Source organism: Oncorhynchus mykiss, chromosome 24, assembly GCF_057628025.1.
Source record: "Oncorhynchus mykiss isolate SJ-2025 chromosome 24, ASM5762802v1, whole genome shotgun sequence".
Classification (NCBI taxonomy): Eukaryota; Metazoa; Chordata; class Actinopteri; order Salmoniformes; family Salmonidae; genus Oncorhynchus; species Oncorhynchus mykiss.
Genome location: NC_143045.1, coordinates 38,972,800 through 38,989,453, shown reverse-complemented (window position 1 = coordinate 38,989,453; position 16,654 = coordinate 38,972,800). Strand labels below are relative to the sequence as shown.

Sequence of the window (16,654 nt, the reverse complement as noted above, 5' to 3'; positions counted from 1 at the left end):
CACTTTGTCACTCCATCCTTGCTGTGTGTGTGTGAGAGCTTTTCTTTGACATCTGTTGGCAGAAATTACTGATTTACAGTTCATGAGGGTTGCCAATAACACATTTTGAAAAGATCAGACATTTTTTATTTTTTTTTTTGTGAATTTTTTTTTGTTGTGAATTTTTCCCCTTTTTCTCCCCAATTTCATGGAATCCAATTGTTTAGTAGGTACTACCTTGTCTCATCGCTACAACTCCTGTACGGGCTCGGGAGAGACGAAGGTTGAAAGTCATGTGTCCTCCGATACAGAAAACCCAACCAAGCCGCAATGCTTCTTAACACAGCGCCATCCAACCCGGAAGCCAACCGCACCAATGTGTCGGAGGAAACACCGTGCACCTGGCAACCTTGGTTAGCGTGCACTGCTCCCGGCCCGCCACAGGAGTCACTGGTGCACGATGAGACAAGGATTTCCCTACCGGCCTGGATTTAACAAGTGACATCAATAACAGATCATATCTTTCACCCTGATTCACCTGGTCAGACTATCATGGGAAAACATGTATTCTTAATGTGTTTTATAGTCAGTGTATATTTTATGGGATATACTATACATATTATGTAACACAAAAGCATACAGTGCCTTCAGAAAGTATTAATACTACTTGACTTATTCCACATTGAGTTTTTTGTTACAAACTGAATGAATACATGTTTTTTCTCACCCATCTACACACAAATCCCCACAATGAAAAAGTAAAAAAAACATGTTTTTAGACATTTTAGCAAATTTATAGAAATTGAAATACAGAAATCACCCCTGAGTGAAAACTTTTTGAAGGTACTGTATACACTTCCATAAAACGTATAGTACGTCTCATATAATGTACAATATACACTGTGTATACAAAACTGTAAGGTACTGGGTGTCGTGAGGGTGAAGTCAGGCGCAGGAGTTCAATAAAGTGCTCCTTTAATGCACACACGGTGAACCACGGCCACCCCACTTTGGGTGCTCAAACAAAATGTCCCAGACACAGGGAACGAAAACAGTCCAGCACTAAATACACAAACACGTTCGTCTGTAGCAAACACCAGGGTTACAATGATCAATCCCGCACAAAGAAATGGGCGGGCCGGCTGACTAATAAAGACCCACTAATACAACCAACTCAAAACAGGTGTAATCAATAAACACATAAGGAGGGGGAGAAAATAATCAGTGGCAGCTAGTAGGCAGGCGACGACGTCCGCCGAGCGCCACCCGAACGGGAAGGGGGGCCACCTTCGGTTGGAGTCGTGACAAAAACATTAAGAATCACCTTTGGAAGCGATTTTACAGCTGTGAGTCTTTCTGGGTAAGTCTCTAAAAGCTTTGCACAACTGGATTGTATAATATTTTCCTATAAACATTTTTTTAAATCTTCAAGTCGGTTGTTGATTATTGTTAGATAGCCATTTTTAAGTCTTGGGATGGAGGGATGGAGAAAAAGTGTGACACCAATAAAGCCCACCTTGTAGGGGAAATACTGTTTAGAGCCAGCGTGCAAAGAGGACTAGACTGTAGATGAAATAGTCATAAAATCTATGCAGCCTACTAAGCTCAGCAAAAAAGAAACGTCAATTTTTCAGGACCCTGTACTTCAAAGATAATTTGTAAAATTCCAAATAACTTCACAGATCTTCATTGTAAAGTTTTTAAACATTGTTTCCCATGCTTGTTCAATGAACCATACATAGTTAGTGAACATGCACCTGTGGAACGGTCGTTAAGACACTAACAGCTTGCAGATGGTAGGCAATAAATGTCACAGTTATGAAAACTTAGAACACTAAAGAGGCCTTTCTACTGACTCTGAAAAACACCCAAAGAAAGATGCCCAGGGTCTCTGCTCATCTGCGTGAACGTGCCTTGGGCATGCTGCAAGGAGGCATGAGGACTGCAGATGTGGCCAGGGCAATAAATTGCAATGTCCGCACTGTGAGACATGACGGACAGCTGATTGTCCTCACTGTTGCAGACTACGTGTAACAACACCTGCACAGGATCGGTACATCCGAACGTCACACCTGCGGGACAGGTACAGGATGGCAACAACAACTGCACGAGTTATACCAGTTATACCAGGAATGCACAATCCCTCCATCTGTGCTCAGACTGTACGCACTAGGCTGAGAGAGGCTGGACTGAGGGCGTGTAGGCCTGTTGTAAGGCAGGTCCTCACCAGACATCACCGGCAACAATGTCGCCTATGGGCACAAACCCACTGTCGCTGGACCAAACAGGACTGGCAAAAAGTGCTCTTCACTGACGAGTCATGGTTTTGTCTCACCACGGGTGATGGTTGGTTCCGCGTTTATTGTCGAAGGAATGAGTGTTGCACAGAGGCCTGTACTCTGGAGCGGGATCGATTTGGAGGTGGAGGGTCTGTCATGGTCTGGCGCGGTGTGTCACAGCATCATCGGACTGAGCTTGTTGTTATTGCAGGCAATCTCAACGCTGTTTAGCCCAGATCTCAATCCCATTGACCACGCCTGGGACCTGTTGGATCAGAGGGTGTGGACTAGGGCCAATCCCCCAAGAAATGTCCAGGAACTTGCAGGTGCCTTGGTGGAAGAGTGGAGTAACATCTCACAACAAGGACTGGCAAATCTGGTGCAGTCCATGAGGAGGAGATGCACTGTAGAACTTAATTTAGCTGGTGGCCATACCAGATACTTACTGTTACTTTTGATTTTGACCCCACCCCTTTGTTCAGGGACACATTATTCAATTTCTGTTAGTCACATGGTCTGTGGAACTTGTTCAGTTTATCTCTCAGTTGTTGAATCTTGTTATGTTCATTCAAATATTTACACTTGCTAAGTTTTCTGAAAATAAACGCAGTTGACAGTGAGAAGACGTTTCTTTTTTTGCTGAGTTTAATTCACTTTTTATAGCCACTGTTTGCATATCTCTTGAGCCGTATACAGCATTCCTCTCTGAGTTTCTTCCTATCAGACCTTGCGGTCATGGCAGATGATATTCTTATTTTTTGTGACTTTAATATTCACATGGAAAAGTCTAGAGACACACTCCAAAAGGCTTTCAGAGCCATCATCGACTCAGTGGGTTTTGTCCAACATGTCTCCGGAACTACTCATACTCTGGACCTAGTTTTGTCTCGTGGAATACATTTTGGGGATCTTAATGTTTTTCCTCATAATCCTGGACTTTCGGACCACCATTTTATTACGTTTGCAATCGCAACAAATAACTTGCTCAGACCCCAATCAAGGATCATCAAAAGTAGTGCAACATATTATTGAACAAACCAAAGATTCCTTGATGCCTTTCCAGACTCCCTCCACCTACCCAAGGACGTCAGAGTACAACAATCTGTTAACCACTTACGTAACTGAGGAACTTATTTTAACCTTACATAATAACTAGATTCAGTCGCACTCCTAAAAACTAAAAATATTTGTCATTATAAACTAGCTCCCTGGTATACAGAAAATAACCGAGTCCTGAAGCAAGCTTCCAGAAAATTTGAACGGAAGTGGCACTACACCAAACTGGAAGTCTTCTGATTAGCTTGGAATGGAAAGACAGTACCGTGCAGTATCGAAGATCCCTCACTGCTGCTAAATCATCCTATTTTTCCAATTTAATAGAGGAGAGTAAGAACAATCCAAAATTTATTTTTGATACTGTCGCAAAGCTAACTAAAAAGCAGCATTCCCCAAGAGAGGATGGATTTTACATCAGAAGTGATAAATTCATGAACTTCTTTGATGAAAAGATCATCTTCATTTGAAAACAAATTACGGACATTTCTTTAAATATGCGTATTTCTCCAAAGCTCAGTTGTCCTGAGTCTGCGCAACACTGACCTAGGATCAAGGGAGACACTCAAGTTTTTTAATCTCCTGACACATTGATGAAAATAGCAATGGCCTCTAAACCTTCAAGCTGCATACTGGACCTAATTCCAACTAAACTACTGAAAGAGCTGCTTCCAGACCCCATCATAGCACTGAGACTGCACTAGTGAAGGTGGTCAATTACCTTTTAATGGCGTCAGACCAAGGCTCTGCATCTGTCCTCGTGCTCCTAGACCTTAGTGCTGCTTTTGATACCATCAATCACAGCATTCTTTTGTAGAGATTTGAAACCCAAATTAGTCTACATGGACAAGTTCTGGCCTGGATTAGATCTTATCTGTCAGAAAGATATCCGTTTTTCTCTGTGGATGGTTTGTCCTCTGACAAATCAACTCTATTGTTTTCACTATTTATTTTACATCTTGGTTAATTTTCACTGCTATGCGGATGATACACAGCTATACATTTCGATGAAACATGGTGAAGCCCCAAATTTGCCCTCCCTGGAAGCCTGTGTTTCAGACATAAGGAAGTGGATGGCGGCACAGGTTTTACTTTTTAACTCAGAAATAGTAGTTCTAAGTCTCAAGAAACAAAGAGATCTTCTGTTGGATCTGACAATTAATCTTGATGGTGATACAGTTGTCTCAAATAAAACTGTGAAGCTCCTCGGCGTAAATCTGGACCCTGATCTCTCTATTGACGAACATATCAAGACTGTTTCAAGGACAGCTTTTTTCCATAACATAACATTGCAAAAATCATAAACTTTCTATCCAAAAATGATGCAGAAAAATGTTTTTGCCACTTCTAGATTAGACTACTGCAATGCTCTACTTTCCGGCTACCCGGATAAAGCACTAAATAAACTTCAGTTAGTGCTAAATACGGCTGCTAGAATCCTGACTAGATCCAAAGAATTTGATCATATTACTCCAGTGCTAGCCTCTCTACACTGGCTTCCTGTTAAGACTAGTGCTGATTTCAAGGTTTTACAGCTAACCTACAAAGCATTACATGGACTTGCTCCTATCTATCTTTCTGATTTGGTCCTGCCGTGCATACCTACACATACGCTACGGTCACAAGACGCAGGCCTCCTTATTGTCCCTAGAATTTCTAAGCAAACAGCTGGAGGCAGGGCTTTCTCCTATAGAGCTTAAATGTTATGGAATGGTCTGCCTATCCATTTTGAGAGACGCAGACGCAGACTCGACCTGGCTGGGTAGCGTCCCACCCAGCCAACAAGCCAGTGAAAGTGCAGGGCACCAAATTAAAAACAGCATAAATCTCAGAATTAAAATTCCTCAAGCATACAAGTATTTTAGACCATTTTAAAGATAAAATTCTCGCTAATCCAGCCACAGTGTCTGATTTCAAAAATACTTTACAGCGGAAGCACCACAAACGATTATGTTAGGTCACCACCAAGTCACTGAAAAACCCAGCCATTTTTCCAGCCAAAGAGAGGAGTCACAAAAAGCACAAATAGAGATAAAATGAATCATTAACCTTTGATGATCTTCATCAGATGACGCTCATAGGACTTCCTGTTACACAATACATGTATGTTTCGGTTGATGAAGTGCATATTCATATCCAAAAATCTCATTTTACATTGGCCTGTTATGTTCAGTAGTTCCAAAACATGCAGTAATTGCAGAGAGCCACATCAATTCACAGAAATACTCATAACAAACATTGATAAAAGACACAACTGTTATACATGGAACTTTAGATAAACTTCTCCCTAATGCAACAGCTGTGTCAGATTTTTTTTTTAACTTACGGAAAAAGCGAATTCCTTTGTCTATAGAAAAGCAATGGAACGCGAGCTATCTCACATGACAGCGTGTCACGAGCTCAAAGCATTCTGCCAGACCTCTGACTTCACAGTAGAAGCATCAATCTAGGTTCTAAAGACTGTTGACATCTAGTGGAAGCCCTAGGAAGTGCAACATGACCCATATCCCACTGTATCTTCAATAGGGAATGTGTTGAAAAACAACCAACCTCAGATTTCCCACTTCCTGGTTGGATTACTTCTCAAATTTCTGCCTGCCATATGAGTTCTGTTATACTCACAGATATCATTCAAACAGTTTTAGAAACTTCAGAGTGTTTTCTATCCAAATATACTAATAATATGCATATATTAGCAACTGGGCCTGAGTAGCAGGCAGTATACTCTGGGCACCTTATTCATCCAAGCTACTCAATACTGCCCCCCAGTCACCAAGAAGTTAAAGCTTTATTGAATACTCATCTCTTCAGTAGGGACTATGATTGAGTGTAGTCTGGCCCAGTGGTGTGAAGGTGAATGGAAAGATACTTGAGCGATGAACCGCCCTTGCTGTCTCTGCCTGTCCGGTTCCCCTCTCTACACAGGGATTCTCTGCCTCCAACCCTATTACGGGTGCTAAGTCACTGGCTTACTTGTGCTCTTCCATGCCATCCCTAGGAGGGGTGCGTCTCTTGAGTGGGTTGAGTCTCTGACGTGATCTTCCTGTCCGGTTTGGCGCCCCCTCGGGTTTGTGCCGTGGAGGAGATTTTTGTGGGCTATACTCTGTCTTGTCTCAGGGTAGCAAACTGGTGGTTAAAGATATTTAGTGGTGTGGGGGCTGTGCAGTGGGTGGTGTTATATCTGCATGATTGGCCCTGTCAGGGGGTATAGTCGGATGGGGCCACAGTGTCTCCCGACCTCTCCTGTCTCAGCCTGCAGTAATTATGCTGCAATAGATTATGTGTCCGGGGGCTAGGTTCACTGTTATGTCTGGAGTATTTCTCCTGTCTTATCCAGTGTCCTGTGTGAATTTAAGTATGCTCCCTCCTATTCTCTCTCTCTTTCTCTCTTTGTCTTTCTCTTCTCTCGGAGGACCTGAGGCCTGGGACCATGCCTCAGGACTACCTGGCCTGATGACTCCTTGCTGTCCTCAATCCACCTGGTCGTGCTGCTGTTCCAGTTTCAACTGAACCCTGACCTGGTCACCGGAAGTGCTCCCTTGTCTCGGACCTGCTGTTTTTGACTCTCTCACTCTACCACACTTGCTGTCTCTTAACGTTTGAACATCTTGGCCATGTACTGTTATAATCTCCACCTGGCACAGCCAGAAGAGGACTGGCCTCCCCTCAGAGCCTTGTTCCTCTCCATGTTTTGTTCTAGGTTCCAGTGTAGAGCCAGCATACCAGAGGACTAGACTGCAGTGGAAATATAAGAGAGCCAGAGTGCAAAGAGGACTAGACTGTCGGGGAAATACTGTGTAGAGCCAGCGTGCCTAGAGGACTAGACTGCAGAGGAAATATAAGAGAGCCAGCGTGCCAAGAGAACTAGACAGTAGGGGAAATATAAGAGAGCCAGATGGTTATAGTGTGTCTACTGTATGTTTATGTCTATATAAACCATTACAGTCTACTTAGGGCTTACGCTGGTGCATGCAGTCTCTATATCTGAAAGAAGCAGGACCTGACTGAGTGAGCAGAGCAGCTTCTAACCCCTCCCTCCCTGGCATGGCCATACCCACAGTGTGGCCCCCAGAGGAATCCCCACAGAGGTACAGTGGGTATTTAACCCAGAGAAGAGAGGTATCCTGACCTATATGGGTCTGTGTGGCGCTGTATTACTCCATACCTTCTACACATCAGGGGAATGAGGCTCTCTCCGACTCCTGCTCTGGATCCAAGTCTGGCTGGTAGTCTGGTTCTACTCCATCTAGCTGTGGTGGCTGGTGGGCTTGCCTTGCTCTCGTCTGCCTCTGTCTCAGCCTCTGGGCTGGAGTCTATCAGATGCAGGCTCCAAGGCACCCCTCGTCCTCCGGCGTTCTCCCAGGACGGGGACTTTGTCATCGGGGGTGTTTTCTCCATCCATTACTATATTCACACTGTGGATCACAGCTACACCAGCCTGCCTGAGCCCCTGCAGTGCACAGGGAGGTCAGTGAGCGCAAGAGGGAGCAGGGGACAGGACTGTGGCTGTGTGGGGAGAGAGATAAATTGTGTTTTAAAGACATGGAGACAGTGTGTTTAGAGACAGATAAATTGTGTTTTAAAGACAGATGAACAGTGTATTTAAAGACAGGTAAACAGTGTTTTAAAGACAGGTTAACAGTGTTTTAAAGACAGATTAACTGTGTTTTTAAAGACAGATTAAAAGAGAAGGTAAAGCCTACTGTTACAAAGGATCACATTTTCAAATGCAGACTATAATACAGTGTCCTCAATTACAGACAACAAAAGTGTAGTCATATAGACGGTATGGAAAATAATACTAGATATTAGGTTGTTTGCCATGGAAACATTCTATAGTCTAGTTCATCATTCATCAGGAGGTGCTCACTGACCCATCATCTATTTACAGTATGGATTCCCGTGAGTTACGCTTCTCGCGCGCCATGATCTTCGCAGTTGAGGAGATTAACAACAGTTCTTACCTTCTACCGGGTATCATGCTTGGTTATCAAGTGCATGACTCCTGTGCCTCGGTCCCTATAGCCGTGAAAGTGGCCTTCCAGCTGGCTAACGGCTTGGACCCCATGTTTGATACCGGAGAACAGTGCTCGGGGTCGGCTACAGTGACAGCTATCGTGGGCGAGTCTGCCTCCACACCAACCATCAGCATGTTGCGCGTCATAGGCCCTTTCGGCATTCCTCAGGTAAACTCCTGTGAAAATAAATCATTCAGCTTCTTTTAATTTACTGTATTCCTAATGTATATTCTCCTTTCTTTCAGGAATATACATTTCTGTGTGAAATTATGTGGAGAAAGGCATTTGAACAAGACTGAGGACGATGAGTCTGGAGAACTTCTCTAGGCATTTGAACATAGACCGAGGATTATGGGTCATGATCTGAGGACTATCTTTCATAGGCTAGGTTGTTATGGGAGACCAGGGAATTGTGTTACAGTTTTGTGTACCTTTTTCATTCTGGCCTAATGAAAAACAATGAGATTGCTTATTATTATTAATGTCTCCCTGACATCAAACTACATAGCAAAATAAAAAAAAGCAGAAAGTAGCCAATAACTGAGACTCGTTTGGCCGACATGATGTTCTTTCTCATGTTTTCGACTGTCTGTTTTTACCAAGGTGAGCCACTCTTCCACCTGTGCGTGTCTGAGTGATAAGAAACAGTATCCAACCTTCTTCAGAACCATCCCCAGTGATCAGTTCCAGGCTGCCGCTCTGGCCCACCTCATCAGGCACTTCGGCTGGACCTGGATTGGGGCGGTCCGTTCCGACTCTGACTACGGTAATAACGGGATGGCTGCTTTCCTTCAGGCAGCACAAGAAGAAGGCATCTGTGTGGAGTATTCTGAAGCCTTCTCCCGTACCAGCCCACTCAGCAGAGTGCAACGGGTGGCCGATGTGATCCGCAGGTGATCCGTGATTACTTGTGAACTTTTCATTCATATAAATGCAAGACCATAATTATAAAAAATACTATTGTTTTTAATTTCTCTCTTCTCCCAAAGCTGATCTGTGAGACCAACATGATTTGCATATCTTAAGCATGTCAAAAGTGTTGATTAATACTAATGTTCATGTTCACTTCACTGAGACATTCCAATGAATGACAAACATGACCAGCATATTAAGCATATGATATAATCATGTTCCCCAGCTCCACAGCCCCGGTGGTGGTTGCATTCGTATCTTCTGGGGACATGAGGATCCTGCTGGAGGAGATGGAACGCCTGCCCTCTCCACCCCGCCAGTGGATCGGGAGCGAGACCTGGGTCACTGACCCAGATATGCTGCGTTTCGGTCTGTGTGCCGGGGCCATTGGATTTGGCATCCAACGCTCTATCATCCCCGGTCTTAGGGACTTCCTCCTGGACCTCTCGCCACAGAAGGTGTCCAACTCTCCCACGCTCACTGAGTTCTGGGAGGGAGCCTTTGGCTGTCGGCTGGAGACAGGTATCTATGTATCTATCTATCTATCCATCCATCCATGCATCCATCAGTCTATCTATCTATTTACATGTCTGTCTGTCTGTCTGTCTGTCTGTCTGTCTGTCTGTCTGTCTGTCTGTCTGTCTGTCTGTCTGTCTGTCTGTCTGTCTGTCTGTCTGTCTGTCTGTAGGGACCTCATCTACAGGTGTTGGGGTTGAAGAGAAGGTGTGTGATGGCAGTGAGGATATACAGCAGCTACAGGCCCCCTACACAGATACATCCCAGCTGCGTGTCACTAACATGGTGTATAAAGCTGTTTATGCCATAGCAAACGCCATCCACAGCATCGTTTGTGAAGAGAGAGAAAACTCCACTGTGAACTGTGACAAAAACCTTAATGTGAAGCCAACACAGGTGAATGACAAGTCTGTAGTATCATTTCCTGATAAATATGTTTATATAGACTACATGTATGAAGGCCGTGGAGTTCTCATTATACTTTACAACTTCTTCTGAAGTAACACATCTGATAAATATGAGTTGAATTAATGTTCTGTTTCTCTAACTCCCTCTCTCTATCTCTCTTCCCTTCTCTACATTTCTTTTTTTTACATATTTCTTCCCCTTTCTCCATCTCTCATCTTTCTATTCCCCTCTCTCCATCTATCTCCATCTCTCATCTTTCTATTCCCCTCTCTCCATCTCTCTCCATCTCTCATCCTCTCACTCATCTATCTCTTCCCCTCTCTCCATCTATCTCTCCATCTCTCATCCTCTCACTCATCTCTCTCTTCCCCTCTCTCCATCTATCTCTCCATCTCTCATCCTCTCACTCATCTATCTCTTCCCCTCTCTCCATCTATCTCTCCATCTCTCATCCTCTCACTCATCTCTCTCTTCCCCTCTCTCCATCTATCTCTCCATCTCTCATCCTCTCACTCATCTCTCTCTTCCACTCTCTCCATCTATCTCTCGTCTCTTATCCTCTCACTCATCTCTCTCTTCCCTTATCTCCATCTCTCCTCACCTCTCTCCTTCTCTCACATCCTCTCTCTCTCTCTCTCTCTCTCTCTCTCTCTCTCTCTCTCTCTCTCTCTCTCTCTCTCTCTCTCTCTCTCTCTCTCTCTCTCTCTCTCCCTTGCCCTTCCAAACCCCAGGTCCTGGAGAGATTGAGGAGGGTGAACTTCTCTCGTAACGGGTACCAGGTGTCTTTCGATGCCAACGGGGACCCAGTGGCCAACTATGAGCTGGTCAACTGGCAGACAAGGGAGAGTGGAAAGATGGAGTTTGTGACAGTGGGGCGATATGATGCGTCCCTGCCTCCTGACCAGAGGTTTGACATCAACAGGGAAATCACCTGGGTAAAGAACAGTACACAAGTACCTGTGTCAGTGTGCAGTGAGAGCTGTCCCCCAGGGACTCGTAAGGCTATACAGAAAGGAAAGCCTGTATGCTGTTATGACTGTATCCAATGTGCAGAGGGAGAGATCAGTAATAACACAGGTAAGACTATAGGAATAGTTGGCATAAAATGTTTAGTAATTTCTATCACGGTTTACAAAGTAGTGGTTTATTCATATTACCAGCACTACAAAGGTAGTGTCTGTCAATCATGTTCCTGTTCATATTATCTCATGTAAGCTGCACATTAATTCAACATTCTTTATTGTAAACTGAAAAAGTGCAGCATTGTGGGACATGTATTTGTAAATAAATAAAACCTGAATCTATTATTATTAACATTTGATGTCTGTTGTTTTGTCCTGTTCAGATTCTTCAGACTGTCAGATCTGTCCCGAAGAGTACTGGCCCAACGCTGAGAGAGACCTCTGTATCCTTAAGCCTGTGGAGTTCCTGTCCTTCCACGAGGTCCTCGGAATCATCCTGACCGCATGCTCTGTGGGCGGGGCTTGTTTGGCCATCGCCACGTCAACCGTCTTCTACCACCACCGAACGTCGGCAATTGTCAGGGCCAACAACTCTGAGCTGAGCTTCCTGCTGCTCTTCTCCTTGACTCTGTGTTTTCTGTGTTCTCTTACTTTCATTGGCCGGCCCTCTGAATGGTCCTGTATGCTGCGTCACACAGCGTTTGGGATCACCTTCGTTCTCTGCATCTCTTGTGTTCTGGGGAAAACAATAGTGGTGTTGATGGCCTTCAGGGCTACGATTCCAGGCAGTAATGTCATGAAATGGTTTGGTCCTCCACAGCAGAGATTGACTGTAGTGTCCTTCACGTTTGTCCAGGCTTTGATATGCACTCTGTGGTTGGTCCTGTCCCCTCCCTTCCCCATTAAAAACCTCACTACCTACAAGGAAAAGATCATTCTAGAGTGTGATGTGGGTTCAGCTATTGGTTTCTGGGCTGTGTTGGGCTATATAGGACTCCTGTCTCTCTTGTGCTTTGTGCTGGCTTTTCTGGCTCGGAAGCTACCTGATAACTTCAATGAGGCCAAATTCATCACCTTCAGCATGCTCATATTCTGTGCAGTCTGGATCACCTTTATCCCAGCTTATGTCAGCTCTCCAGGGAAGTTGACTGTAGCTGTGGAGATCTTTGCCATCATCACCTCTAGCTTTGGGTTGTTCTTTCTATTATTTGTTCCTAAATGCTTTATTATTCTGTTCAGGCCGGAGAAGAACACCAAGAAACACCTCATGGAGAAGACATCCAATGATATACGTTATTAAGAACATATTGACGGGAACAGACATTGTAACGTTCAGTTATGTGGTCTTTCATAGAGTTAGGGAGGACTACTCTGACAGAGATGAACAACAATTTAGCAGCTAATCATTGGTAACATTGTAAGTAGTAACAGGACACAGGTTCACTTTAGATATTCCAATGTTATGTGAGATTGTTCAAATCTAGAGTGTTAAAATCTGATTTTACCTGCTAAATGATGTGATTAGCAGGAGCCTACAGAGTGGAACCACTTCCATGTTGTTGGAGAAAAGCTTTATTCCTATATGAATTGATATAACATTGAAGTGCATGTGTTCAATTGATATTGTAATGCATCATATTATGTATTATAATAATATAATAAACATTTTCATACACAGTTGAAGTCGGAAGTTTACATACACTTAAGTTGGAGTAATTAAAACTCGTTTTTCAACAACTCCACACATTTTTAACACTTGTTAACAAATTATAGTTTTAGCAAGTCTGCTAGGACATCTACTTTGTGCATTACACAATATGCCATATGAGTTCTGTTATACTCAATTATTAATTATTAAACTTCAGAGTGTTTTCCATTCAATACTAATAATTACATGCATATATTAGCATCTGGGACAGAGTAGGAGGCAGTTCACTCGGGGCACGCTATTCATCCAAAAGTGAAAATGCTGCCCCCTATCCCAAAAGAGTTAAACTCTTAGACTATTGATACCGACAGAATAAGAACAAGTCTTTGATATTAACTATTAGTCTGCAGCTATGAATTCGGTATCATTGAATGCGAAGACCGACAACCGCCGAAATGTCTATTCTATAATGACATGAATGAATGTCACTCTGAACTATCTATTCTAACCATGACAGAGAGAGAGAGGACAAACCCTCCAACAGAAACAAACTTTTCAACAGAGATCCCGATGATACACTGAGCGTAAATATATATAGTGAATGCAATTATTCCCGAATAAGTGAGCGTTCATGTGCAACGGATTAGCCTTTCAATTGTTATAATTATCAACTTGTAGTGTCTTATCTCAGTCGACCCCCACTTCCCTTTTGTCCACCAAGCCGCGATGCCGGTTTATTCCACTAGGGAAACTCCGCTATCATTTCCTTTTAACTATCTATTGTTTGTGTGATGCATTTCTGTGAATTAATTAGGTAGTAAATACATTATTTTAAGAAAATTGATGTATGGATGACTCATAGTGAAGACTGGGTTCGTGCAGATAACCAAGAATTTACGATGTTTGGAATGAGACTGACTTGAGATAAATAATATTTAATTAATTCTAAGACTAATTTATCAGATATGAAAATATCTGAAAAGTTATATTAGGAAAATTATAACTTTGTAATCTGAATAATTTCCTTGTTGCCCCTACTTCCTAGTTAATTACAGTTACATGAGTAATCCGTTTCATCGCGTAATAATAATTACAGAGAGTTATTTAATAAATAGGTCTTCAGGTTTAATGATGCCAAAGACATGACATTAACCCAGAACATTAAACAGAAAATGATGTCTCCTAGGCCAATTCTTGGGGTGCTATGCATCTCTTTTCATGAACCCAATGATAAAAGCATCGAGGACATTCTGTATTAGGCCCCTGAATGTTTTAAAGGAGTTTTGGATACGAGTGATGGACACATGTCTTACATATTCCAACCTGAGGATTCTACTGTTAAGATATTCACAGACAGCGGACCCAATCCCCTTTATGCAAAAGCTGGGAGTTTTTCTCCTGCGCTGTGTATGAGAGAATGGCTTAAGATAAGGCTAGCGCTCTGTCAAATTGAACAGGCCCTGAGTGGTACAACCCTGCCAGGATATGCAATGGAAGAACTTGTGTGCGGGCGCAGTGATTTGAAGGCCCTAAGATTCGCTTCAATGGCGTATAGCCCCGATTCCAAAGTGACAATTTTAGCATGTGAACAATTTGATAGTACAAATAAGATGAAGTCTGTCAGTTCATATGTATTTTCCAAAGCCTGCAAGGATGTAAACTTTTTTATGCCAGTATTTAGCTTTAAATTGATTGATTACCCTATATTCATAACCCTGATGAAAAAGCTGGACAGTTTTTTCTAAAATCCTGAACAATTACGTCGCTGGCCGCGTCTATCCTTAAGACATACCCAGGATCTACATGCACCACGTTTGATCTATCCCTGGAGTGAAAACTTACGGAGCCTTGACGGAGCATGTGTGGGATATCCTGCGAGCAAGAGAGTATGTCTTGACGCTGGTGAATTGGAGACGGATGCCAGTCAGGGCTAACCTGCCCCTTTATCTGTAAAAAAGGAATAGTAAAAATGTTTTAAATAATTATAACATGTTTTAAAAGGTCTGTACTAAAGATCTAGAATTAAAGGGGATTAATGCTATATCTCAACCCTTAACGAACGGGAATCTCTCGTTTTTTCTCATACGGTCTGTCGCGGAGAAATGCAATGTCTTATTTTATACGAATTCAGTCTTTCCTACAACGGTATGTTATAAACATTGAAGGTTATTAAAAGTTTAGTACTGTCTGGTAATGATGTATAACTGTTGTACAACCACTGTTTATAAATTAAACATTTGTGCATGTCTCAATATTGCGCAGTAAAAATGTTTTGGATGAATTATAAGATGTTTTAAAAAGGTCTGTACTAAATATTATGAATTAAATAAATGGTTTTAAAGAGGTACCTCACATTTAACGATGGGGCTCTGTCTTTTAGATCTATCATTATGCATGTTTCGGAGAAAAAGTATTTCGGAAAAGACGTGTGCGTGCGCGGGTGTGTGTGTGCGTGTGCGTGTGCGCGGGTGTGTGTGTGCAGGGCCAGGAGGTGTGTGTGTGTTTCAAAACAAAAGGGGGGTGTGGGGTGTGTGTCTCTGCATGGGGCGTTTGAAACCAAAAATATGTGTGAGGACTGTTTAGGATTAGGTGGGCGTCTCTTAAAATGGGCACATTCGATTCATTTACACACGCCTTTCAAATAGGACGTGGGAGGCTAAAAAGTCAAACATCCCCGGCAGAATATATCTTGTCGAGACAACTTCTTACAGTTTAAAACAAATTTTATTTGCAATCAGCCCATATACAAACTGCCCCCCACCCAGGTCTATAAATGTATAATGGACACTCCCCCCAAGCTGCTAACCATGATGTTGTCGGAAGTGAAAAGGAAATACCGGCAGACAGAATATGTCGAGACAACCACCTGTGGTTTTGGGGTCTGTAAACATTCATGGGTCCTGCCACCTGAAAAAACATCACCGCTGTTCTGTAAGATCATTACAGAATATCTCTCCTTTGAGCCAAGACCGCGGAGCGAGGCTAGTGAAACAGATACTATCCCCTCTGTTCGAACAACCAAAATCGCAACTCCAGAAATCAACCCAGAACAGCTGTCACGTTCTGACCTTAGTTCCTTTGTTTTGTCTTTGTTTTAGTATGGTCAGGGCCTGAGTTGGGGTGGGCAGTCTATGTTCTTTTTTCTATAATTTGGGATTTCTGTGTTTTGTGTATTCACCGTACAGTACTGTTTCGTTTAGTTCGTTGTCACTTTATTGTTCTGTTCTTTAGTGTTCTGAGTTATGTGATTGAATATGTTAAAACAATGACAAATAATGTTTAGTCAGACTCCAACGAGACAGTCCCGGCAGAATCTGGAATACCTGGTGCAAAAAGTCAAGAGCCCCCTGTATCCGCGATTCGTCAGAACAGCCTGCGTCAAAAAAGCCGAGGTAATTTAATTATGTATTGTTAATATATAGTATTATACCTGAAATATATATATTTTTTTATCTAAAATATTTTATGTTTAATATCCTATTTTGTATATATTATTTTCTTTCAGACTCCTCGCCGGCGTATAACGGCACAGAACCCCATACGCACCTAGAGAACGCAGAGGATTTCGGCTCACCGGACATTCACAAAGAATCAACGAAACCGGTGGATTTCATCGTTTTAAATGACATTTCAGAGGTAGACAACCTGCTATTATGGAGGCGGCCAACCTTCTTGATTCCTCCGAACCTGAAATAGAACAAGCTAGGTTTTTCACAGCCTTTTCCAAGGGTGCTCCAAAATCCCAAAAGGTTTTGCTCCACACGAATGTGGCTTTACTCGAGCGACAAAACCATCATTATCTATCCTCCTGGCATAGAACAATGCCATATTTGTTAAACAGCAATCTGAATCAAAAATGCAAATACGTGCGCTAAAAAC

At 42.8% G+C, this 16,654-nt stretch overlaps 1 protein-coding gene across 4 annotated transcripts; it reads left to right on the top strand.

Annotated features, from left to right (window-relative positions):
- The first annotated feature begins 7,494 nt into the window (after positions 1 to 7,494).
- On the top strand, positions 7,495 to 12,427 carry LOC149972433 (extracellular calcium-sensing receptor-like). 4 transcript variants are annotated; one of them, XM_090219082.1, is made up of 7 exons: positions 7,495 to 7,778; positions 8,203 to 8,497; positions 8,933 to 9,222; positions 9,468 to 9,748; positions 9,945 to 10,153; positions 10,897 to 11,242; positions 11,511 to 12,427. In XM_090219082.1, exons 1-7 carry the CDS (start codon positions 7,495 to 7,497, stop codon positions 12,425 to 12,427), a joined length of 2,622 nt encoding a protein of 873 aa, XP_090075208.1. The 4 variants fall into 4 exon arrangements, with proteins under 4 accessions (XP_090075208.1, XP_090075209.1, XP_090075211.1 ...); XM_090219083.1 differs by lacking the exon at positions 7,495 to 7,778 and having other exon boundaries at positions 8,204 to 8,497; positions 9,468 to 9,763; XM_090219085.1 differs by lacking the exon at positions 7,495 to 7,778 and having other exon boundaries at positions 8,222 to 8,497; positions 9,468 to 9,745; positions 9,930 to 10,153.
- Positions 12,428 to 16,654: the final 4,227 nt, after the last annotated feature.

Bases quoted from the DNA above. Each gene is read 5' to 3' on its own strand.
- LOC149972433 (XM_090219082.1), top strand. From the start codon at position 7,495: ATGAGGCTCTCTCCGACTCCTGCTCTGGATCCAAGTCTGGCTGGTAGT. The intron at 9,223-9,467 runs GTGATCCGTGAT...CATGTTCCCCAG, and splicing joins GTGGCCGATGTGATCCGCAG to CTCCACAGCCCCGGTGGTGG. The intron at 10,154-10,896 runs GTGAATGACAAG...TCCAAACCCCAG, and splicing joins TTAATGTGAAGCCAACACAG to GTCCTGGAGAGATTGAGGAG.